At 42.9% G+C, this 25,713-nt stretch overlaps 1 protein-coding gene across 1 annotated transcript in view; it reads right to left on the minus strand.

Annotated features, from left to right (window-relative positions):
- Positions 1–38: 38 nt before the first annotated feature.
- Positions 39–25,713, minus strand: part of SKAP1 (src kinase associated phosphoprotein 1) — a 429,384-nt gene continuing 403,709 nt past the window's right edge. The window contains exons 12-13 of the mRNA XM_007482364.2: positions 22,748–22,859; positions 39–283 (exon numbers count right to left, since the gene is read on the minus strand). Coding sequence (XP_007482426.1) covers positions 22,758–22,859 — 102 coding nt within the window. The 3' untranslated portion in view covers positions 39–283; positions 22,748–22,757. The remainder of the gene's footprint in view (positions 284–22,747; positions 22,860–25,713) is intronic.

The raw sequence follows: 25,713 nt of genomic DNA on the forward strand, positions 1-25,713 counted from the left end.
GTCTAACAAGCTGTGGCGGAGAAGGAGGGAGTCAGGGCTGGCGGTAAGTTACTTTAATAAATCATGAATTTATCAGCGTGGAAATAATGACTGAGAGCTATGCCCAGCAGCCCTTCTGCATTGGGCAGGGGGAGTACAATGCTTGGGTTAACCAGTGGCAGAAAGGGTGTCTTCCTCAAAGCTTGTCCCTCCAGCTCTTCTCCAAGGTCTCTGCGTATACCTGCTTAGGCATAATTTACTTGATGCTGCTTCCACCCTCATGGCCTGTCTGAGGTGCCAGGTGCTGAAAAAGAAATAAACTTGATCAACAGGCAGACATGCAGTCCTGCCTGCTCCCAGTCCTCTCCTCCCTCCTTTCCCCTCCCCATGTTGCAGCATTTGCTGGTGCAAGTAGAGGAAGCCTACGGAGGCAAATCCAAAATGTCAAAAGAAGTTCATTTAAAAGGACGACAACAACTACAAAAATCCCATACACAACCCTCACAAAAAAACCTGACAGATGCTAGGCTAATAGCATCCGCTCTACCGATTGGTGGGGATGGTTCATGAATATTAATAAGTCCAATGCTCCAAATGGTGCAGCTGTGAACCCAGCTGTGCCTGAAGCTCTCTGATCTCAAAACTTCCAGACATGAGCCGGAGGTGGTCTGTGTCAATTCCCTACTCAGCCAAAAAACAGCAAGCTGGGTCGGTCGTCTTCTGTTCCCCACTTTTTTCTCTAGGAGCTGGCATTCAGCTCCTGGTCCTGCCAGCAGGGTGGGCTGATGGGACAGCAGGAGCTACAGGAAGACAGGGAAATTATTTTTCCCCCTCTGACTTCCATAGTCTTTTTAAGTGACTAATTAGAATCAGTACACACCCATCAGCATGCCTAAGGCTGGCCAAGCATCTTCCCTTCCCAGGCTAGGGTGGAGCCTTTAAGGCCACAATCTGAAGAGAGATATCCTATGGTGGAATTCCTTTGAAGGGGAGGTTTTTAACTGGAAAGTAAGCTTGGGGCTGCCAGAAAAGAAGGCCAAAAAAAGAAAATATACCACTTCTTTCAAGGTATCACCAGTTGCATTATACCTACACATTCATAAGTTTGGCCAGACCTTGACAGTCTGATGGACAAGGGTGAAAAGTGCCACATCATACTAGAAAGGCCCCAGGCTTCATTTCCTTTAGCCTGAGGCAAACTCATTACTCTGCTCTGAGCCACCTCATCATATTTTGTCCTGTAGGAGAAATTGAGTTTATTTTTAAGAGCTGGTTTCTAAGGCCTGTGTGAAGTGATACTGAACAAACCAGCAGAATCAGGAACTGTAACCACAACTGTTCTTAGGGAAGTGTATTTTTTTCAGAGGGTAGTGTTGGTCCAAGATCTGTGATTTCACAAGTGAAAGGAATTCTCAAGATTCATCTGTGATAATATTTATATTGGACTTTGTGTCAAGTACCTTACATAGGTACCCTGTAAGAAATGCTATTATCCCCATTTTACAAATGAGGAAACAACCTGAGATGTTAAGGGACTCATCTGGGGTCACACAGCTGGACTATATTAAAGGCAGCACTAGAATCCATGTTTCAGACTAAGGCTGATCATCTACCCATGAGGTCATGTTGCCTCTCATTCCTCTGTGTATAAAAGGAAAAGAGATTCAAAGATGGAAGAACTTCAGGCTGCTTGGAAGGGAACATGGAGCCAAGGCATTTTCTTTGGCTATTTGTATGGTTCTGCTTTGCTAAAGGGCTTGGGGCAAGATTTTTGTCTCTTATTTGCATGAATTTTATTGTTGAGATTACATTTATAATAAAAATAAAAAACAGATTTCCAGATAGTGTGGGCTCCCATAGGCTAGGTTTTTTCAGATATGTGAAATTAAAATTTTAAAAAACCCTTAGTTTAAAACAATCCATACCCCTACTCCCTACAAGCATTTCAAAGTATTTTCTGGATGTAACCACTAGCCCTGCTCGTGGGTCATGGGCACTCTCCTCTTTCAGCTGCTAAAGGTTAGCTTAATTTTAGGTAACCATTGCCTAATGGGGAAGAGTAGAGAGAAGGCATTTTCATTTTTTAAAGATCTATTCAGACATTAGGCTAGTCTGCCTTTGAAACATGAATCTGCTTATCTCCAGCAGGCAGTGATTTTGCCATATATTCCCAGCAGCAGGAGTGGGTGGAATGGTGGGGGCAGGAATGTCCAGGGGCTGGTGGGAATGGAAATGGACCAACTTAGCCTGCCTTTCGGAGGCCGCAGGAGCATTCATCGAAAGGCTGGAGTGGCATCTGTGGATTTATGTGTAAGCAGCCAGCTGAGACATAGCTAAAGCCAAGCAGATAACTACTGCCGTGTGAGATAACTACTTCCTTCAATCAGACTCTGGGCACTGATCCTAGGCCTCACTCCCCCTCCTCCTCCTGCCTCCTGCCAGCCTGAGGTCAGCTCTGTGGCAGACACAGAGACTGGCTCAAGGTAACCTTTCTCTATTCCAGCTGTGGCTGTGCTTCCCCTTTCCTTCTCTCCTCCTCACCCTCCACCCCTGGCTTGGCCTGGCTCCATCCCCTGGGCTTTGGAAGCTAGCCAACCTCTTCTTACCTCTCAGCCCCTACTCTGAGTGGGTCTGCTGCTGCAAGCAATGCCCCTAGAGCAGGTTTAAGGCTCAGAGCCCAGCAGTGGGGCCCCAAGGCCCCGCCATGGGGTCTGCTTATGAGAATCACTTCTAAGGGAAGAGGTTTCCCTCTGCTCAGGCAGGGAAGGTGGAGGGCCCCAAGCTTCAACATAGAATCAACATGAAAAGGCTTGTGTGCAAAAGAACAACAAGCTCTGCAGTTTTTCGGATAGCAAAGTGCTCAGAGTGAATAATTTGTCTTCCTCTTCTCCCTGGAGAGAGCTTACTTGCCTCTACCATCCAAGGAGGAGAGAAACATGCTGCCAGTGAAAGGGGGTGTGAATGATAAGAGAGGAGAGGAGCAAAGCTGGACTCCTAAGAAATAGATCCTTTCATCAGTGAGGAAGGGAAACTTTGGAGATCTCTAGGCAGCGTCTGGCCGTGCCCAACTCTCCCATCATGCCCTCTCAGCTGTCTCTTTCCTTGCCACTCACTAGGCTAGCCTTTACTTAGCACTGTTCTCATTTTTCCCTTGGTTCTGCGTGCTCAGAGTGCTTTGCCTCAAAGCAGTTTTGGTTCTGGCCAAGTGACCTCTTCCCCCACTTTCCCCGATGTCCCCAAAGTGGCCGATTCATTTTGGACCCATGGATCCATGTGGCATCTGACCCCAGCTTCTCCTGTATCGGGCACAGGATAGCAAGAGCCAGAAACAGTGCTCTGCTGGATGCAATGCAACCTGCCTGCTGTAAGCTACGAGACTTAGATATATTCTACCAATTAGGACACATCTGTTCAAAACGCTAAAAGGCGGGTACTGTCTCTTTAAGAGTCATCCCACTCCTCTCCTTGAGTGATGAGGGCTGGGAGCGCGAGGGAGTCAGATGCTGATTAAACACTCCTACCGCAGAGCTCAGTTAGAAAATTACTGTAATTATGATCTGGTCCCAGCAGAGGGATGAGTTCCAATCCTGCTAATAACCCTTCCAGGTGCCTCGGATCCGGGGCCTGTGGGAACCTGGGTTTGTCGGAGCTCTGGCTGGCACCGGGCTTCATCACCCCTCTCCTTGCTGGCCCAATACACGGAAGGGCAGCACCAAACCTGCTCGCCCACCGCCCTGCCGGTTCCCGGCGCGCCCGCGGCAGGTGCTGGCTGTCTTTTAGCCTATTGTCTTTTTGGACAGTCTTCGCTGGCTCGCGCGGGACGGAGCTCCAAGGAGAAATCCTTAAATGAGAAGGGGCTTCCCCAAAGCAACAGGAAGGGCCGAGAAAGCTAGAGCAGCCGGGACGAAAGAAAACTGTCCCGAATCCCTTCCATTCTGTCCCAGGGGCCGCAGGAAGGCTACCAGCATCCCCACCCGACTTTGCGGCAACCTCACCCGGTGCCAGGCTGTCCCAGGGAGATGCGGCCCGGCGTGGAGCTGCTTGCATGCGGCTTTCCCCCAGGACGGGAATGAGCCTTGCGTGTTAGGTTTTCGAGAGGCCTGCCGCAAAGACGGGGAGAGCAGGGGTGGGCATGGGGAGCCGAGCAGGGGGGCCATTTGCTGCAGCTCTGCAGACATGAGAGACAAGCTGGCTAGAGTACATATGCTTGGCATCTAAATATTTGCAAATACTACCCCAGCTGATAAACAAAAAACAGTACAATTCGGGGGTGAACTAAGGTTAAAATGATGTCACCAGGCAGACACAATTTAGAGGTGCCTGTGGAGCAAAGGGATTGGCTATTTTTTCCTTTTTTTCCTTTTTTTAAATTTTGAGCCACTGGGTGTTTGTATTTGGATTGTTCCACACAGCTAGGAATGGGAAGATACTGACGGTTTATGGTTTGCAAAGCATTTCATTGGAGTCTCACCACCTGGTGAGGTAGGAATTTTATGGATGAGGAAAATGAACTTGTGTCTTGTCCTTGGTCACTCAGTAAATGTCAGAGGCAGGATTCAAACTCAGGTCTTCCTGATTGTACCTTGTTGAATGCTCTTCTCAAGGATGTCATTTTGAGAAGCTGGTAAGGCAGATGGATGGTGTAGTGGATAGAGCAACTAGGCCTGTTGTCAGGAAGACTTTTCCTCAGTGCAAATTTGGCCTCAGATATATATTTTTTAAACCCTTAACTTCTGTCTTGGAGTATTGGCTGTGTATTGGCTCCAAGGCAGAAGAGCAGTAAGGGCTAGGCAATAGGGGTTAAGTGACTTGCCCAGGGTCACACAGCTGGGAAGTGTCTGAGGCCAGATTTGAATCTAGGACCTCCTGTCTCTAGGCCTGGCTGCCACTCAGCTTCCCCTTGGCCTCAGATTTTTTTACTAGCTATGTGATCCTGGGCAAGTTACTGAACCCTCTTTGCCTCAGTTTCCTCCTCTGTCAAATGAACTGTAGGAGGAATTGGCAAACCACTCCAGTATCTTTTCTGGAAAACCCCAAATGGGGTCATGAAGAGTTGGACAGGACTGAAAACCAAATTAATGTTAGAATGTAAACTTGAGAGCGGGGACTACCTTGCTTTTCTATTTTTTTTCCTGAGACTTGATTTCTCTTTCTCGTCGTCCAAGTTGGAAATGCATCTGCCCCCCACAGGCCTAATTCTGCTACTGATTGGCACAAGTACCTGCTCCATGTCTGACCTGGGATGATTCCTCCTTCCTCAGGCAGCTTGGTGAACTGCCCTTCTGAAGGGCTCACCCTATTGGTGCCAGACTCAGTGTGGATGGCTGACTGGCATCCTGAGTTCAATTGCTCCATCAGCCTCTACCTTCCTGGTTGCAGGGATTACATCAGGCAGAATGATTACGTACAATACATTACACAGGTTTCCTCTCTTGAGCCCTCAGAGATTCCATTCCAGATTTTCAGCACCCACTTGGATTATTCCAGTCCAGAAGTGGGAGAAAAGGCTCAGGCTCTTTCAAATGCTCTTTTGATGATGATGAAATCAAAGCTTTGAATGTTAAGTTGTTTTTTAGGCATTGCTACCCACTTGTCTTTTCTGTGGTCTTGTTAATTTTACCATTGAAGTATCTAGGAAATGATCATGCATAAGGCAATCCTGGGGCAGGGAGAGGTTACTGAGGAGTCTAGCCCACAGTCTTGCACCTTGTCATACTAAATAAATATTTATTGACTAAACGAATGGGTGAATGGATGAACAAATGAATGGATGGAGCAGCCTTCGTTCAAGGGCTAGCCATCGGCAAGTGCCTGATTTGGGTCCCAGGTTTTGGCTGGGAAATGTTTATGGACGACTTTATGTTCCCATGTGGGGACAAAAAGGTGGCCAGCTGCTCGCAATCAGGTTGAGAGTCTCTCCAGTGGAACCAGATGTCTTCTTTGAGGACCGGCACTAGAATCCTCTTGGAAATCGCTACTGCCACAGGAGGCGAGGAAGCAGTGTACAGTTGCCCAGCTCTACAAAATGATTCAGTGGCACTCTGCCAGGCACAGAGGGGAGGCTGGCTGGGATGGGGTCCCTATTAGGCGCTTCACACACACACACACATAGCTGAAAACTAGCCAGCTCTAGAAAAGGCCTCCCACCAGGGACACCAGATCTTTCCCAAAATGGTCTGGGCAGCAAAGAAAAGAAACCCAAGTTGATAAGCTCTGTATTAAGAGTCACATTCTGTGGAGGAAGGAGTTCATAAATGATGGGAGTACCAGATAATATCTTCAGTTCCACTATTCAATGACTAAGTTACTGGGCAAGTCACTTTCCCTTCATGATACCTCAGTTTCCCCAATTATAGCTATCATGAAAAATTTCTTGAATAAATGGAGTACCATTTGTACAGTTTTGAAAGTGTAATTCACTTTCTCAGAGAGATGAAAGAAAAATGTTTTTACATTTTAGGGAAGAAAACATGGTTGAACAAGATGATATATAAAATATTTTAAAGTAACTTTAATATATTTTGATATAATTGGTTTTATTTGTAATCCTTTGCATTTTATTTTATGCACTTAAAAATATGATACTGAAAAAGGCTTTTTCACAGGGCCTAAGAGGTCCATGGCACAAAAGAAATTAAGAATACTGGAACTAGATGGTCTTTAAGGTCCCTTCCAGCTCCAAGTCTATGATCTGTCAGGGTCATTTGCTCTCCCTAAATTTCTTCTTAAACTTGAGTTTGAGACCATCCTTACTGCCCTTTGAAATTTCTTTCTTTTTAAAACCTTTATCTCCTGCCTTAGAAATGATACTAAGTTTTCATTTCAAGGCAGAAGACCCATAAAGGCTAGGCAATTTGTGTTAAGGTAAAATGTGAACCCAGGACCTCATGTCTCCAGGCCTGACTCAATCTACTGAGCCACATAACTGCCCCACTCTGAAATTTCTAATGGAAAGCAAATTAGGTGGACAGGAGGGCCTGAGAGAAAGGAGATTGGCTAATCTACAATTTAAGAAATTGTCCCCTAAGTATGAATTGACATAAACCTTTGGCCATAAAGGCTCATTCAGAAGATGAACAGATTGGGTTAATATTTTACCCTTAATTCACTTAGATAGTATAGTGGCTAGAGTGTTGGGCTTGGACCTCAGACATTCACTAGCTGTGTAACCTTGGAACTTGTCTGCCTCATTTTCCTCATTTGAAATATCACTTCCTCCCAGGATAGTTGTGAGGATCAAATGAGATATTTGTAAAGCACTTAGCGCAGTAAAGGTATTATTTTCATCATCATCATTATTATTGTTTTTATCCTTTCGTATCAATGGCAGGAGATTTCCTATGAGGCAAAGCATATTTGACCCCAGTGCCCCAAGGAACTTAGTCCTATTGCAAAAGAATGGTACAGCTATGTTTCTGTGTAGAATCTGTTATTTATTTGCTAACCTGTCAACCTAGGATCATTGGATTAGACTCTAAAGTGCCCTTAATGCCCATTCAGTACAAAACTCTCATTTTACAGGTGAAGAAAACAAGTCAAAGAAAGATTACCTGACCTGTCTAGTGTCCTACAACTAGTAAATGTCTGAGATAAAATTGAATTCAGGTTTTCCTAGCTCCAAGTCCAGAACACTATTCATTGTGCCAACTAGCTGTCATATTCCCCCCCTTGTAGAATGTAAGCTCTTTGAAGGCAAGGGATGTTTTGTTTTTGTCCTTGTGTTCCTAGCATCTACCACAGTTCCTTTCATACAGTAGACACTTAAAAAGGTTTGTTAAATTCAACCAAATTCCATCCTTCCCTCTAATAGCTCATATATAAGATCTGAAACTTGAAGAAATAAAAAAATTAGTATTCCTGCTCTTCCTTTTTCTCATTTCTCAGTAGGATCCCATTATAATGGGCTCCCTTTTTAGAGATTTGGAAATCCTAGGATCAAGCCACTGAGAAACCTAATTATATCATCTCATTATAAACCCCTTATTTTGCAAATGAAGAAACTGAGGCACAAGGGGAATGACTTACTCAAGATGACAAAAGTAGTAATTCAAGTCTACAAATATATTTTAAGTGCCTGCTATATTATATACACGATCCCATGTTAAGTCCTACAGATATAAAAGATTAAGGAAAAAAAAAAGACCTGGGATGCAATAAGACTGAAGTGTCTGAGAAACCAAAAAGAATCCAGAAAGGAAGGCAGGGTGGTAAATTGGGAAGTGTACCAGATTTAGAATCAGAGAAGGGGGTAGAGCCAAGATGGCAGAGAAAAAGCAGAATTTGCTAAATGGAAAAAAATATATATATACAAACATTTACTGAAAAAAGTACCCCTTGCAAAGTAGAATTGACTAAATGGAAAAGAAGGTACAAAAGCTCATGTAAGAAAATAAGCAGCTAGGTGGCTCAGTGGATTGAGAACCAAGTCTAGGGACAGGAGGTCTTAGGTTCAAATTAGACACTCCCTAGCTGTGGGAGCCTGGGTAAGTCCCTTAACCTACATTTTCTAGCCCTTCTCATTCTTCTGCCTTGGAACTGATGATATACAGTATTGATTCTAAGACAGAAGGTTAAGAGTTTCCAAAAAATTAGAATTGGGTAAGTGGAAGCTAATGGTTCCATGAGACATCAAGAAACAATCAAACAAAATCAAAAGAATGAAAAATGAGAAGAAAATATGAAGAATCTCATTGGGAAAACAATTGACCTGAAAAACAGAGAGAGAATTTAAGAATCATGGAACAACCTGAGAGTCACAATCCAAAAAAGAGCCAAGCAGACATCAAGAAATTATTAATCAAATTGCTTGCCATCTTGGGGAAGAGGGAGGGAAGGGAGAGAGGGAACAATTTGAATTACATAACTTGGGAAAACTTATGTGGAAATTTGTTTTTATGTGAAATTGGTAAAATAAAATCTAAAAATTAATTAATTAAAAAAGAAATTATCAAGGAAAACTGCCCTGATATTCTAACATCAGAGGAGCTGTATTTGAGACCTAGCACTGCTACTTATTACCTGTGTGATCTTGGGCAAGTCACTTAATGTCTCTAGGCTCAGGTTAGCAAGTCACTTAATGTCTCTAGGTTCAAGTTCTTCACCTGTAACATGAAGGAGTTAGACTGACTGGTTGGCCTTTAAGATCACTTCTGGTTTTAAATTTATGATCTATGACCCCATGAAATAATGAAAGGTGAGAAAAGCAGAAGAAATGAGTCCTCTTTAATTATGTTTATGTGAGGAAAAGTGAATGAAATGGAATTTATAATGGAGACTTGGTGGAGGGGGGATTAAAAAAATGTCAGGATATTTTCTGCATTGAAATACATTTAAATATAAGTAATTACTAAGCAGAGTCCTTTAGAAGTTTAGTGTCAAGTTTCTAATAATACATTTAATGTTAAAAGTATACCTATGGACCAAGGAATAATATTCTAAATTGACTAAATAAACTAATTCAAATGGGGGAAAAAAGCCTATTTTCCACTCTAAAAAAATAAATAAAAAATAAAAGGGAGTTAAAAAAAAAGTATACCTATGGGAGGCAGCTAAGTGGCTCAGTGGATTGAGAGTCAGACCCAGAGATGGGAGGTCCTGGGTTCAAATTTGACCTCAGACACTTCCTAGCTGTGTGACCCTGGGCAAGTCACTTAAACCCCATTGCCTAGCCCTTACCACTCTTCTGTTTTGGAACCAATATACAGTATTGATTCCAAAATGGAAGGTAAGGGTTAAAAAAAAAAGTATACCTATGGCCTCAGATACTTCCTAGCTGTGTGGCCCTGGCCAAGTCACTTAGCCCTATTTGCCCAGATCTTGCCCTTCTGTCTTAGAGTTGCTCCTATGACAGAAAATATTGTCAACATGGAATCTAGAAACCCCAAACTTGTAGCCTAGTAAAATCTGATGAACCCCAAATTTTAGGACTAGCTTATAAATTGGAGACTCCAGAGCTTGTACTTGTTTCCATGAGAATCCACCCTGAAGGGAATCTCAGGCTAGCAGTTTCTAATAGACTCTCAGGTAAAAGACAATCAGGTGGGGCTAAGCCCAAGCCAAGTGACTCTTCTTGCCTCCAGAAGCCTCTCCCACTGTATCACACCCTCCTTTTGAGGATGGAACTCAGGACCTTCAGGCCCCACCTTCTAGCCCTCTTTGGTCCTACTCACAATTTCTGTAACTTTCTGGACCAGAGTGTCTCTCCCTGACCTCCACTACCCTTTGTGTGTGATCTGATCTTATTGGAATGTAATCTCCTTGAGAGCAGCCAATGTCTTTTTTTTTTTTTAATTTTTGTTTCCCCATAGATTAACCCAGTGCATGGTATTTTTTTTTTTAACCTTTACCTTCTGCGTTAGGACCAGTACTGTTGGTTCTAAGGCAGAAGAGCAGTAAGGGCTAGGCAATGGGGATTAAGCGACTTGCCCAGGGTCACACAGCTAGGAAGTGTCTGAAGTCAGATTTGAATCCATTTCTAGCCCTGGCTCTCTATCCATTGAGCCACTTAGCTGCCCTCTATGCAGGGTACTTTTATGGTGTTTAATGAATATTCATTCATTCATTCACTTGTAAAGAATAATTGATGAAAATGATAGTGTAGCATTTGCAAGAAAATAATACTTTTCTTAAAAATAATTCTTGTTTTTAAAGCGGTATGACATCTTTTAAGATTTGTGTTCTCAATCATATGTAGGAAATGTATAATGAACAATATTTAGTTTCTCTTGCTCTTTTTCCTTTAGAGAAAATTGTCAGTTTTTGTTTTTTTGATTTCTGGACAATATCTCATCATGCTATCCCTTGTAACAAAGATTAAACAAAAAGAAAAAAGGAAAAAAAATTCAGTTCAGCAAATCTAATCAGCATATTGACTAAATCTGAAAGTCTATGAAATATTCCTCACTTATAGGGAGCCCAACGTCTGAATTAAGTGAGGCAAGCACATTTTCTCAACTCTTCTCTTTGCAATTGTGATATCTAACATAGAATCTATTTTCATGGGTTTAGGGAATTGGGATTTAGCTGGAAGATCATTTTCCTTTCCCTGAAGAGGGGGTCAAGTCAAGATTTAGATTTCTGAGAAGCAAAAAGATAGAATAGGATCGGGAAAATGGAGCATGTTAGGAGAATATTTTGTAGTAAATTGAAGCTTCTAACTAATTTTCTCTCTCTCATCTGTAGCAGGATCACAGATTTAGAGCTGGAAGGGACTTTAGAGGTTATTTTGTCCAAAAAAACATGGTAGAGGAGCTAATTAAGCAGTCATCTACTCCAGTGAGTAGGTCGTAATATAGAGAGAAAACTGAGGTCCCAGAAAGGTAAAGTGAATTGTCCAAGGTAACAGCTATAAAGAGACAGTCAGGCTATGAACCCATATTGGTCTCTCGACTCTCTTTTGTAAAAACATTTTCTTTCTTTCTCAAAAAATCCTTACCTTCTGTCTTAGAATCAATTCTAAGATAGAAGAACAGCAAGGGCTAGGCAGACCCGGTTAAGTGATTTGTCCAGGCTCACACAGGTAGGGAGTCTTTGAAGTCAAATTTGAACTCAGGTCCTCTCAGCTCCAGGCCTGTACTATCTAGCTGCCCTGGTGCTCAGACTCCTAATCCAGCACTATTCACCACCCTGTTGTGAGAATTTATTTTTCACATATTGTATTGATTCGTATATATTAGAGAGAGTTACTGAGTATTCTTGTATCTAGGATCTGGGTCACAGACACCATCTAGTCTGCTACTTTTTGCATTTTCTTTGTGCTTGGGAATCCCAAGAAATAGCTTCTTATTTTTTTTAAACCTTTTTAACCTTTTAAACCTTTACCTTCTATCTTAGAATCAGTGCTGTGTATTGGTTCCAAGGCAGAAGAGTGGTCAGGGCTAGGCAATGGGGGTGAAGTGACTTGCTCAGGGTCACACAGCTATCTGAGGTCAGATTTGAACCCAGGTCCTCCCATCTCTAGGCCTGACTCTCAATCCACTGAACCACCCAGCTGCCCCCAATAACTTCCTTTTTAATAGATTTTGGTTACTAGATGAAGGGGAGAAGGGTTCTTTTCTGGACTACATGAACCGTCCACCTGTAGGGGTGGAGAGGAGTGGATAGGTTGACGGACCCCCTCTTACCTAGCCATCACCAATTAATTAAAGATATCTTGGAGTGTTCAAGAGAGGGGTTGAATAATGAGCTCCTCAAAATCTATTTAATAACTTTTCTCTCCATTTGTACAACACAGTGGAATTGTTTGTTGGTTCTGGGAGGAGGGAAGGAAGAGGGGAGGGAGAGAAAATGAATCATGGAAACATGAAAAAATATTTAGAAATAAACAAAAGAAATTAAATTAAAACATTAAACAAAATTTCTTTCTCTAGCTCCAGGCACCCCTGGTCACTAGAGAGAGCCACAGAGACTTACATCATTCCATCCATTATGATGCTGGCCTAACCAATAAAACTGATACAATCAATACACTTATATTCTAACCCCCAAATCAGCCTCCCTTACAGTGTCTTGGATCATCTCAGGCAGCTGGAGATTGAGTTCCTGGTTACACAGGTGGTAAATGGTGAAAGCTAGATTTGAACCCAGATCTTCCTGACTTCAGGCCCCAAACCATTGCTATTATGGCTGAATATCTATTAAATCTCAAGCGTCACAGCCAGAATTTGAGACAAATGTGCCTTTTCACACAGGTGAACACAAGAGTCAGGATAGCAAAGAGGAGCTCAAGGAGTCTTTCTGAGTTTTTGCTGTTCTCTCATTATAAATCTGCAACAGCAGGTCAAAACCCATCTCCTCCTGGGGCCATCGCACTGCTTCTTGTGGATTCCTGGCACCAAAGGTGTAAAGTAGTCTGGGAAAGGCAGGAATATTTTTGCTGATTTTAAAAACCTTTTGGAGCTTCACCCCCCCACCCCTAAAATGGGGGAAGGAGGGAGGAGGAAGAAGAGAGAGAAAAAACCCAACCAACTGCCCCACCGTTCTCCCATTTCACATGCCGGAGCAATTAGTCTAGATTATGAAGCCATCTTGCATGTAATGCAGTTAGTTAAATGGTGTAATGCCCCAGTTATCCAGTTAGTTGCAGGCAGTAAGGTGCTGATTTAGTTACTGGAGTCAAATAGAGTCATGGTAATGTGATTACCCAGGTACAATCTGGTAGCAGTTGGCCGAGCTGATGGCTATCCATCTGAGTGGGCTGCAATTGGTGGGTTGGGATTCTGGGTTGGAAAGACTGTGTGGGAGCCCCCTATTCCCTGATGGTCTTTTCCCACCTCCTCCGCCCTCAACTGCCCTAGCGTCCAGGCCTTCTCTCAACAGAGGTTCTTTCTCAGGGGAGGCCTGTCCAGTGGGTGTTTCCCTCCCCTTCCTAAATCCAATATTTCCCAGTCTATTCCTTTTCACAGACTCCTCTTTCTGTCCTCACTCTTTTGCCCCTTTTCTGAATGTTCTTCCTCCTCTCTGAGGTCTTCTGGGATGCCTAGCTTCTTTTCAGTCTGTGCTAGAATGCTACCTTCTTTTTTTAAACCCCTTCTTAGAAACAGAAGAGTGGTAAGGGCTAGGCAATGGGGGTGAAGTGACTTGCCCAGGGCTGTCCAGCTAGGAAGTATCTATCTGAGGCCAGAGCTGAACCCAAGTCTCTAGGCTTGGCTCTGAATCCACTAAGCCCCCTAGAATGCCTCTTGATTTAATTTAGAATATTTTTCTTAAAAATTTTTAAATTTAAATAAGAATATTTTTCCATGGTTACAAGATTTAAGTTCTTTTCTCTCCCCTCTTCCTACCCCCCTCCTGAAACCAATGAACAGTTCCACTGGGTTTTAATCAAGATCAAGACCTATTTCCATATTATTAATATTTGTAGAAAGCCACTTTCTAGATATGATCTTTCCTGATTTCAACCCTCTTTTCCCATTACTTTGCATCTATTTTGTATTTATTTATTTTTATTATATTATATATAAAATATATAATATAATATAATATAATAATAATATATAAATAAATATAAACATATAAATAAATATATTGTATTTATTTATTTGAACTCAATTAAATTCTACAATTATTTGACCGTTTGCCATGCCCTCAGCGGGTGCTTTGCAAGATTTTGAATGTTGTCGAGTCATTTCAGTCATGTCCAGTTCTTTGTGACCTCGTTTGGAGTTTTTTTGGCAAAGATACTGGAGTGATTTGCCATTTTCTTCTCCAGCTCATTTGACAGATGAGGAAACTGAGGCAAACAGGGTAAAGTGACTTGCCTATGCTCACATAGCTAGTTAGTATCTAAGGCCACATTTGAACTCAGATCATTCAGGTCTTGCTGACTCCAGGCCTGGTGCTCGCTCCACTGGGCCACCACCTTGGCTGCAAGGTTCTGGGGACAGACACATGGATGAAACGGTCCATGTTTTCTAGGAGTTGACATTCTACTCATGGATTCTCATGGCATGCTCTGGAAGGGCAGAACCTGTTTCATTTTTGTTGATTTGGAAAATGTCAGGGATGTAGCTAATGATCAGAATCAGGACTATGGTAGTATTCCCAGTTTGTACTTATCTGACTTGATCTCTTTCTTTTAAGTCTAGCTTAATTTCTTTTCAAGGATAGTGACCAGGTTTATAATTTCATTAATCTAGGAAAGTTCCAGGTGAGGAAACTCCCTATACCCAGTGTAAATCAGTACACTCTCTGCCTAGAGCAGTGGCATCCAAGTCAAATAGAAGGGGCAGCTGGGTAGCACAGTGGCTAGAGCACCAAGTCTGGAATAGGGAGGCCCTGGGTTCAAATTTGACTTCAGACATTTCCTAGCTGTGTCACTTTGGGCAAGTCACTTAACTCCCATTCATTACATAACCCTTACCATCCTTCTGTTTTAGATGAAAACTAAAACATAAGATAAACACTTAAAACAACAAATAAAAAACTCAAATAGAAACCTAAGGATCTGCTGGCTGTATATTGTTTAGAAAAGCACATACCAACATTATCTATGTTTGATTTTATTTTTATTTTGTTAAATAGTTCCCAGTTGCACTTTAATCTGATTCAGGCAGCTTTGGGAGCATGTGGGCTTCTGACCCCAAGTCTTCTGACCTCTTCTTCTATCTGTCTTTTTTTCAGGTATTGTTTGCTTTTTTTGATGGTGGTTGGGGTAAGTAGGGCTGGCTGAAAAAGCAGTCTGAAGTCCACTGCTGAGGGGTTATATTCAGTGTCAAAGCTTTTGGACTAACAGGATTCTGCCTCCTGTCTCAAGGCAAAGTCAACACAGAGTAGGCCAGTAGTTCTCAAAACTTCTTTATTTTGAGGGTAGCTAGGTGTCTCAGTGGATTGAGGGCCAGGCCCAGAGGTCCTGGGTTCAAATGTGACCTTAGATACTTCCTAACTGTGTGACCCTGGTAGAGCCACTTAACCCTCATTGCCTAGTCCTTACAACTCTCCTGCTTTAGAACCAATACAGTGTGTTGACTTTAAGACAAAAGGTAAGGGCCTAAAACAAGAAACCTTTGTTTCAAAATGCCTTTATTGAGGATATCCCTCCCCCACAAAAAGCTTTTGTTTCTCTAGGTTATCTATCTATAGTTACCATATTAGAAATTAAAACATCTAAAAATAAAATATCTTCATAAAAAAGGAAAGAAAACATGAAAAATATATTAAAAAAGAAATGAAAATATCTTAGCATTATTATTTTTTTAAACCCTCACCTTTCGTCTTGGAGTCAATACTGTGTATTGGCTCCAAGGCAGAAGAGTGGTAAGGGCTAGGCAATGGGGGTCAAGTGACTTGCCCAAGGTCACACAGCTAGGAAGTGGCTAAGGCCAGATTTGAACCTAGGACCTCCCAGGCCTGGTTCTCAATCTACTGAGCTACCCAGCTGCCCCCTCTTAGCATTATTATTAAAACAGTTTTGGCTTCTAGAATTGCTTTGGAAGACCAGAATGATCTTGGGACTTTCAGGGGCTTTTGGACCACAATTTTAGAGTCACTGGACAAGACTACTTAATGAGAATATCCAAAAGCTAAACAGAAAATAAAAGAAAATCCATGCTCTTTCCTCCTTTTTTTCCCCTTAGTTCACTCAACCCTATCACCATCTTCCCTAAGGAAACCTCTATGAGAAAAGTTTAGAAGAGCATACTGGAAATGGAGCTGCCATTATGTAAGGATCAGGGCAACTAGGGGGTTCAGTAGAAAGAATACTGGACCTAGAGTCTGGAAGACTCATCTTCCTGAGTTCAAATCTGGCCTCAGATACTTAGAAGCTGTGTGACTCTGGGCAAGTCACCCAACCATGTCTGTCTCAGTTTTCTTATCTGTCAAATAAGCTAGAGAAAGAAATGGCAAACCACTCCAGTATTTGTCAAGAAAACCCCAAAAGGTATATGATTTGGAGTTTTGGTTTTCTAAGACCATTCACTTAAAAAATAAATAATATGGATATATGATTTGAATGATAATACACATACAATCCAGATTGAATTGCTTATCAGTTCCAGGAGGGGTTAGGGAAGAAAGGAGGGAGACAACATGAATCATATAAATTTGGAAAACTTAGGTGGAAATTAGTTATTAAAGTAAAATAAAGATAAAACTGGAAGAAAAAGAAAACCCCAAAAGAAGGCTACAATGAGTCAGACATGTTAGAAAAGATTGAACAAGGATAATATTAGGAATAGAGAATTTGGAGCTGGAGAAGATCATCCAGTTCACCCTTACTTTACAGAAGAGTTGAGGACTAGAAGCTGATAACTTGCCCAAGTCACACAGGCCAGATATAGGATTTGAACCCAAGTCCTTTGACTCCACTCCAAGTGAAACCAGGAAGCTTGGTATCCTTGCTAGTGAAGAAGGAAGTTGCCTTCTTTGGGAATGAACATGTGTATGTAGGAGGTGAGGTAGGGTGGGAGAGCTTGTTAGACTCTGGAAGGTTCATTTGACTCATAGCAGCATGACCTACGCCGCTGCTCCTCGTTCTAGGGAGGTTCAATCCCCCTCCTTTCACCCCACCCCCACCATTTTTATTTTTGAAAGGCGTGGGCCACGGATTCTGGGGTGAATTGTTAATAGCTACTGCCACCTAGTGGCTCCTTCTCCCCCAGCACACCCGCACAGGGAGGGCCCAGCAACACGGCCCCTCTGGCCTCGTAACGTTGCCAGGCATAGAGAGCTATTGAATAATAGAAGTGGAAGAAACCTTAGCGATCAAGGGCAAGTCTTGGTCTTCTGTCTCTCTCTTCTCTTTCTCGCCTTCTTTCTCCATCTCCCTCTCTCCCTTCTCCTATTTGGGGTCTCTCACTTCCCCACATAACACTGAGCTTTAAAAAACAAGCAAGCAAGCACCTTCCTGACCCTTTGCTTCTCTCTGTATTCGTCCCCATGGGACACAGCATCCGTTACCAGGCGCCCACCAATGGCCCCTGGCTCCGGTTTGCTCCCTCTTTTTTCTCTCCAAAGGAAGGGGAGCTGGAGGTCTCACCAGCCTTGCTCCCTGACAGGGACCTTCAACCACCCTCTCGGGCTGAACGAAACAAGCCACTGCAGAGGAAAGTTTCTAGGGCCGCCCCACTCCCCCATTTTTCAAACTGTGGTAAGCGGAGAGGATGAAATTACTGGGAACGTATCTGCTGGAGCTTTCGGTACTTCAGGCAATGGGGAAGAAGAACGTGGAAGACTGCTGATGCTCTACAGTGTGGTCCTTTCTTCCATTATCTCCAGGGCCATCATCGCCAACAGGGTTGGAGAATAAAGGAACCTGGTGAAGGACCCTCCAGGCTGCCAGGAGGCCAGTCCCCACAGGGAGCTGTCCACAGCTCCTACTTCCTTTCAGCGAGTGCCAGAAGTCAGAAGAGGGAGAAATGGAGAATGGACAAACAAAACACAGCCAGTGTCTACCTGGAAGGAGATCTGCCTATCTTAGCCTTCTATCTTAGACTCAATATTAAGTATTGGTTCCAAGGCAGAAGAGTAGTAAGGGCTAGGCAACTGGGATTAAATGTCTTACCTAGGGGTCACCCATCTAGGAAATGTTGTTAGAAAATTAAATTGAATGGTGCTAGAGGTATCTTGTTTTGTTGTTGTTGTTGAGTTGTTATAGTGGCCCATTTGGGGTATTCTTGGTAAAGATTTTGGGGTAGTTTGTCATTTCCTTTTCTAGCTCATTTTACAGATGAAGAAACCAAGGCAAATAGAGTTAAGTGATTTGTGTAGGGTCATATAGATCATAATAAAAATCACATTTGAACTCAGGTCTTCCTGACTCCAGGCCTGGCACTCTATCCACTATGCCTTTATTTATTAAATTTATTTATATGTATTTTTATAAAAACCTTACCATCTGTCTTAGAATTGGTATGGTTCCAAGGCCAAAGAACAGTAAAGGTTAGGAAACTGGGGTTAAGTGATAGAACGAGGAAGGTCTGAGGTCAAATTTGAACCCAGGTCCTCCCAACTGCAGGCCTGGCACTCTCTCCAATATACACACCATCTGCCCCTTCATTGTGCTTTAATTAATTAATTAATTAATTTAAAAAACCCTTACCTTCTGTCTTAGAATCAATACTGGGTATTATTGGTTCTAAGGCAGAAGAGTGGTAAGGGCTAGGCAATGGGGGTTAAGTGACTTGACCAGGGTCACAGAGCTAGCTTCCTCCCTCCTTCCTTCCTTCCTTCCTTCCTTCCTTCCTTCCTTCCTTCCTTCCTTCCTTCCTTCCTTCCTTCCTTCCTTCCTTCCTTCCCTCCTTCCTTCCCTCCTCCCTTCCTTCCTCCCTTCCTTCCTCCCTTCCTTCCTCCCTCCCTTCCTTCCTCCCTCCCTTCCCTCCTCCCTTCCTTCCCTCCTTCCCTCCTTCCTTCCTTCCTTCCTTCCTTCCTTCCTTCCTTCCTTCCTTCCTTCCTTCCTTCCTTCCTTCCTTCCTTCCTTCCTTCCTTCCTTCCTTCCTTCCTTCCTTCCTTCCTTCCTTCCTTCTTTTCTTTCTTTCTTCCTTCCTTCCTCCCTCCCTCTTCCTTCCTCTTTCTTTCTCTGTTTCTTTCTGTCTATATCTCTTTATCTTTCTCTCTTTTCCTTCTTCCCTCCCTCCATATTTCTAGTTCAGGCTGGAAATAAGCAGCCACTTGTGGGCCTAATCAATATTGATTAGCACAGAAGCTTTAATTTGCTCCACTTTCCCACCTTGAACCAGTTAATTCCTCCCTAGCTAGTCTAGTGGCCCCCTTCCTATTCCCCTGAAGCTCACCATATGGAACTAAACTTAATTCGAACACCTAATCAACTTTAGCAAACTGCAGCTCGGAACTCTTGAACTCAAGCAATCTACTAGCCTTAGCTTTTCCAGTAGCACTACAGACACTCTTTATCACAGTCAGTTCTTTGTTATAATCTAAAGGGAAAAGAAGTAAAGTAGAAAGAGCACTAGCTTTGGAACCAGAGGATCAAGTTCACATCATTATTATGCCTTTTACTACCTTTCTAATCTCTCTAGGACTTATCTTCCTTGTCTAGAAAATGAACAGGGGCAGCTAGGTTCAATAGATGGAGCATCAGGCCTAGAGACTGGACATCCTATGCTCAAATCTGACCTCAGACACTTCTTAGTTGTATGTGACCCTGGGCAAGTCACTTAACCCCCATTGTGTGTCCCTTACTGCTTTTTGGTCTTAGAATTGATACTAAGACAGAAGGTAAGGCTTAAAAAACAAAGCAAAACAAAAAAGGAAATGAATAGCTTGTATTAGATGATCTCTAGTTTCCTTCTAGTTCTAAAAACTAGAATTCTATTATCCTAAATCAGGAAAGGTGAGATTGCTTGTTGGAAAGACCAATCTTAAAAGTGTGAGAGGGGAGAGGTTACATTTTGAGATGAAGATGAGACTTGTCTTATGACTATTTCACATGCCATTTGTTTCCCCAAAAGGGTGGATTGGAAAAGACACATGTTTCAAGTCCTTGAGGCTGGAATTTAGTTTTATGAGGTAAAGATTGAAAGAAAGTTTTTAATACTGTCCCTCACCTCAGCATTTGAGCTATTTTGCATCCTTGCTGAGGCAGCATGGTGCATAGAGTTAAGTCTTGGGCTCGAGGATTACCTCTGAAATCTGTTCATTCTTCATTTCAAAGAGGACCAATGCCATCTCAGGGAGATATCTTGACTTGCAAGTGAATTGGATTTACATGAGGCAGAATTGCATAGTCTTCAGCCTCACTCTTTCAGTGTCATTGTAGTCCAACATTAAATTGTAAAGCATTTTTAGAAAATGTAGTGCAATTGGGATTCAGAGTACCCAGTTCAAATCCCAGTTCTGCCACCTAGTGACCTAGGGCAAGTCACTTTCAAGTGCCCGCTGAGGTAACTGCTGGCTCTAACAGCTATAATTCTCTGAAAGAAGTGAATGAGGGCAGCTTAGTGGTTCAGTAGATAGAGAGCCAGGCTTGGAGATGAGAAGTCGTTGGTTCAAATTTGTCTTCAGACACTTTCTAGTTGAGTCACCCTGGACAAGTCATTTAATTTCAATTGCCTAGCCCTTTGGTGGTGAACCTATGGCATGCATGCCAGAGAATTCATGTAGAGCCCACTCTGAGGGCATGAGTACCATTGCCTGCCAGTGTTTGTTGCTAGAAAGGCAGAGGGACTCAGCTAAGCTGCTCCTTTTCCCCATTCCATCATGCCTGAGGACATTTTATCACTTCACCTGCCCCTCTGCTGAGCAGCCCAGTGGGAATGCTTCCTCCCTCCCCTCTCTGGGGTAAGGTGGTGGTGGTGGGGCATGGCATGCAGTTTCTAAAAGGTTCGCCATCACTGGCCTAGTCCTTACCTCTTTTCTGTCTTAGAACTGATATTTAGTATTATTTTAAGGCAGAAAGTAAGGATTAAAAAAATAATAAATGAGCTAATGGATTCTGTCTGAACACACCGAAAGATTTCCATAAGAAGAAAGGCAACACATTGCTTGAGGTCTCTTTAGGGAAAGACAATAGGATTACAGATCTAGGGAAGGAGGGGACCTTGGAGATCATCTAGTCCAACCAATCCAGCCCTCCCCCAAACCTCATTTCATTTTTACATATGAAGAAACTGAGGCATAGAAGGGTTAAGTGATTTGGCCATTGATAGTAAGTAGCAGAGGTGGGATTTGAACTCATTTCCTTTGACTGTGGCTATGACCTTGGATATATATATATAGAGAGAGGAGAGTCTTGAGTAGAGGCTTTAATGACTTTCTTGCATTGCTACCTCTTGGTTGTGCAAGAGCATAAGAACATGATTCAACTTTGTGTAACTCTTGGCTAAATTCCCAAATCTGCCTTTTCCTCCCTTGATATTCTCTGGCTGACTTTGCTCTAGGAAATTCTAAGGCTAATTGTCCCACTAACATCATCTCGAACACAAAACCCCATCCCCAAACAGATGGAAAATACTTCAATCCAGAAGCTGGAGCTAACATCTTTCATGACTTCTCTCAGCAGCCAGTCCAGGTCTTCTTCCCGGAGACGCTCCACACCAAACACACACACACACACACACACACACACAATCTGGTGACTTAGTGTAATTCATACTCATATACTTATCAAATCAAGGGTCATTTGGGTTTGCCTCCAGGAAGGCTGGTGAACTTCGCCCTATTCCATGGCACAGAATATCTTCAACGTTGGCCAATCCTACTGCATAGAGTATATAGATGGTAATAAGGGAGCCCAGGAGAAAGTATGGCATAGCTTTTCAGGCTTATTTCACACTGCTCCCCTTCAGGCCCACTCTATTCTGGTCAAGCTGGCCTGCCAGCTGTTATACATACGTGACATGTACATGCACATACATATCTGCCATCCATGTACTTTTGTACAGGTGGCTTGCCGTGTCTTCAGTGTACTCCCTTCTGCCTCATGGATTTCTTATCTTCCTTCAAAAAGATGAATCTCCTCAAGGCTCACATTCTCTCCTTTTAAAAATAATTTTGAATATACTTTCCTTTCCCCCTTTTAAAACCCTTACCTTCTATCTTGGTATCAATTCTAATGGAAGAATGGCAAGGGCTAGGCAATTAAGGTCAAGTGATTTGTCCAGGGTCATACAGCTAAGATGTAGCTGAAGTCACACTTGAACCCAGGTCTTCCCAACTCCAGACTTGGCTCTCTATACACTGTGCTACTTAGCTACCCCTAGAATGCAATTTTTTTTTTATCAATTACTTGTGTTCATTGTATCCCTCTAGCAGGAAGCACACTCCTTGTGGTGTAGGAGTCTTGTTGTTTTTTTTTCTCCTATATTCCCATTATACCTAGTACAAATCCCTTACAGGATCCAAGATTTCATCGGAATAGGGAACTCCCAATGAGGAACTTCCCTTCTCAATGCCCATTAGCATATTCTAACTCTCTTTGAAGTTGCCTAGATTACTGAAAGGTTAAATGAAAATCAAAATCTCATATCAGCCAAGACCTGCCAGTGACAGAGAATTTGAATCCAGGTCTTTCTTGCCCTCTCAGGCCAACACTTTATCCACTAGACATGCCTTCAGGGGATGCTCACTAAATGTTTGTTGAATTGAATTTGGGAGAAACCTAAACCAGAAAAACAAAAACAAAACAGTTCCAGGCCCATCTCTTATGGAGGGCAAATTAATTGCCTGATCTTTGCTGATAAAGGACCCGTCTTTGTATATGATATGGTAGGATTTTCTATTGGGAACTCTATTTTTTTCTGCAGAGAATAAAAAGAATGAGATGACATGTCTGTATTCACAAACAGGACTTCTCTGGAAAAAGGTCCCATACCTGGCAGGCTTCATATTTCTTCCATTTCAAAGGCAGCCATGAGATATTCCTTTGGAACAATTCCGATGAGGTTGTTCAGTTCTCCTACCCACCAGCCATACATATTATACTCCTGAAAGAGAGGGAAAGGGAGGGAAGACAGTTACTGCTGGGATTTGGCCATGATGTTGTCTATCCATTACAATATTTGCATGGGAAAATTATGTCGACAGACAAATAGATAAAAGTATTTATTTAGGTGTTTACCATGAGGCAAGTATTGTGCTAAACCCTGGAGATACAACTACAAGAAAGTGTGGCTGTCCTTGCCCTAAAGGAGTTTACGCTCCAATAGGGAACCCTAACATATACAAGGGATGTGAAAAGGGGGGAGCTGGCCTTCCCATGAGCACCTCTGCTGTCTGGGTTTGACACTAATGACAGGGTTATTCTACAAAAAGACAATATTCCAGTGCCATCTTATTGAGGAAACAAATGACTCAGGATCATAGGATCAGAGATTTATTTATCCTTTAAACCTGTATCTTCTGTCTTAGTATCAGTCCAACCTCCTCATTTTACAGTTGCAGAAACTGAGTCACATACCTAGTAAATGTTGGGGAGTGAGGAGGAGATTTCCAATTTAGGTCTGCCTGATTCAAGCCCACTGGTCTTTCTGAAACCCTATGCTACATCTTCTGGGTCTATTCCAAATCAAACAACCTGGAAGTTTTCCGCATTGTCTCCTTTTACTGCCTACTTTCCTGATCTCTGGGATTACATTTATGCAACAGAAAGCTACCTCTCTACACCTGCTGGGGTTATTGAAGGAGCTCTGAATTATGACCCATCACCAAAGTAATGCAAAGGCTACGCTCTTAGATGAAGGTCTGACATTTTTCTAAAGAGCAGTCTTAGCTTTATCTCTAGTAGCTTCCCCTGGTGATTGACTAGGCTTACAACTCCAAGGTAGGTGGCAGGAAGAGAGCAGCTGGAGCCATCCCTGGAGACAGTCAGGCTTCTCAAATGACTCTTCCAGAATCAGAGAAAAGCTTCTTGAAAGCGGCAGAAAGGTTGAACCTGAAAGTTCTTAGAAATATTTTCTTTGCTGTGATCTTAAAAGAAGATACCTCTTCTAGGATTTTTCTGTCCTGTCTTTTTTAAAAAAACCCTTGCCTTCTGTCTCAGTATCAATTCTAAGACAGAAGAACAGCAAGGGCTAGGCAACTGGGGTTAAGTGACTTGCCTAGAGCTAGGAAATATCTGAGACCAGATTTGAGCCCAGGTCCTCCCTGACTCCAGGCCTGGCTCTCTATCCACTGTGCTGCCTAGCTGCCCCCTTTCTGTGTTATCTTACACTTCCTTCCTTCACCCCACTCCATAGAGACTTAGTCGTACAGAGTCAGCTCTGCGCTATCTATCTACCACCCAGCTGTAGGACCCAAGTTCATAGAGTTCTCTCTTCCTCTCAATACCAGTCAGTAAAAATTGTAATCTTTGTGCTTTCACTACCTGATAGGCAGGAAGTGGGAGGCCTAATGGTCTATGTGGTTTGAGATCTTCCTGATCAAAGTGGCTTTTAACTTTGTGTTGGGATTCAGGATTTACTTATCAGATACTGTCAATTCTTAGGCCCGTATGCAGGGTCCCAGATGTGGTGAGGCTGCGCTGGGAGTGCAGGCAGAGCCCAAGGTTTATGTCTCGTCGCCTCTTCCTTCAGATGATGTGGGTCAGTGGGAATTAGATCTTGAGGAAGCTATTTTCCATCAACAGAAAGGGAGGAAGCAGATGAGGCTCTAAGGACAGCACAGAGCTGCCCTGCTCCAACTCAGTGCTGTTTTGCTTGAGGTGAACACTGGACCCTACTGTTTTCAGATGCAACAGCATCACCACACTGGCAATAACTGAAATGAGGGGAAAAAGCCCTCAGTCCTTGAAAACAAAAAAAGAAATGTATAGCAACGCAAGAAGGAGAGTTCTGAGCCTCAGAGACTACATCCTGCCATTAGAGCCTGGGAACTTAATCTAGGGACCTAGTGGGCCCAGAATCTGACTGCCTCTTTCACATTTCATCCCTTGGCAGAGTACCAGAAAGGCTATGGGGCTGAGATGTTTAAAGCATGAATGGAGAAAACAGAACCTTTTCCTCCACTCTGATCCCCCACCCCACCCCCAACCCCCATGCATTGCTCTAGCCCAGGCAGAACACCACGAGGTATTTTAAAATAATTTCTGCTTTGATGAATTGCTGGGGAGTCCACAATTGCTCATAATCAAAGGGAGAAAAATGCAAATTAGATCCGGCCGAGCACGATCACCACCAAACGTTTATTTCACTGCACAGTGCCAGAAAGAATTAAAACAACATTAAACTCACAGCAATCATGTTTAAGCCCTCGTTTCCAAGTGCCAAATTGCACCACTCTGGATCATACAGATGTTCGTTAATTATGCTAATTTTTATTAAACTATTAAAACGAAGAGAACACTGGCTCAGCCAGGCAGACCCCAGCGCAGAGTGAACTCTGCTCTTGTCTGGAGGTGTTAATTTACTCGAGTTTGGATGAAGTTGCTGATTCTTGTATTTTAGTTTTCCAGTGGTAAGGGAGGACAGGACTCCTGGAATCAACAATGCCAACATAGTCTGAATTTCTCCCATCTGAATATTGAGAAAGACTCACTCTGAGCTAACATTGTGCAGTCCTTTTTCCCTTAATAGGAAAGTGGACCCTCACCCAGACCAAGGGAGTGAGTACGGGCCTCAACTAATTATTTCAAGGCACGTGTGTGGCAACACACACACAAACACACAGGTAGTGGTAACTCTCCGTGCACACAGGTAGGCATATTAGCCAAATACTTGAAGTCGGGCCTCTTTTTATTAAGAGGGGTGTCAACCACAAAGGTTCCCAGGTAAGACTGCAGAGCCCAAACATTACTTCCATATTTGTCCCTGTTTCTGGCCATGCTGCGTTTTTAGAAGCTTT

Source organism: Monodelphis domestica, chromosome 2 (assembly GCF_027887165.1).
Source record: "Monodelphis domestica isolate mMonDom1 chromosome 2, mMonDom1.pri, whole genome shotgun sequence".
NCBI lineage: Eukaryota > Metazoa > Chordata > Mammalia > Didelphimorphia > Didelphidae > Monodelphis > Monodelphis domestica.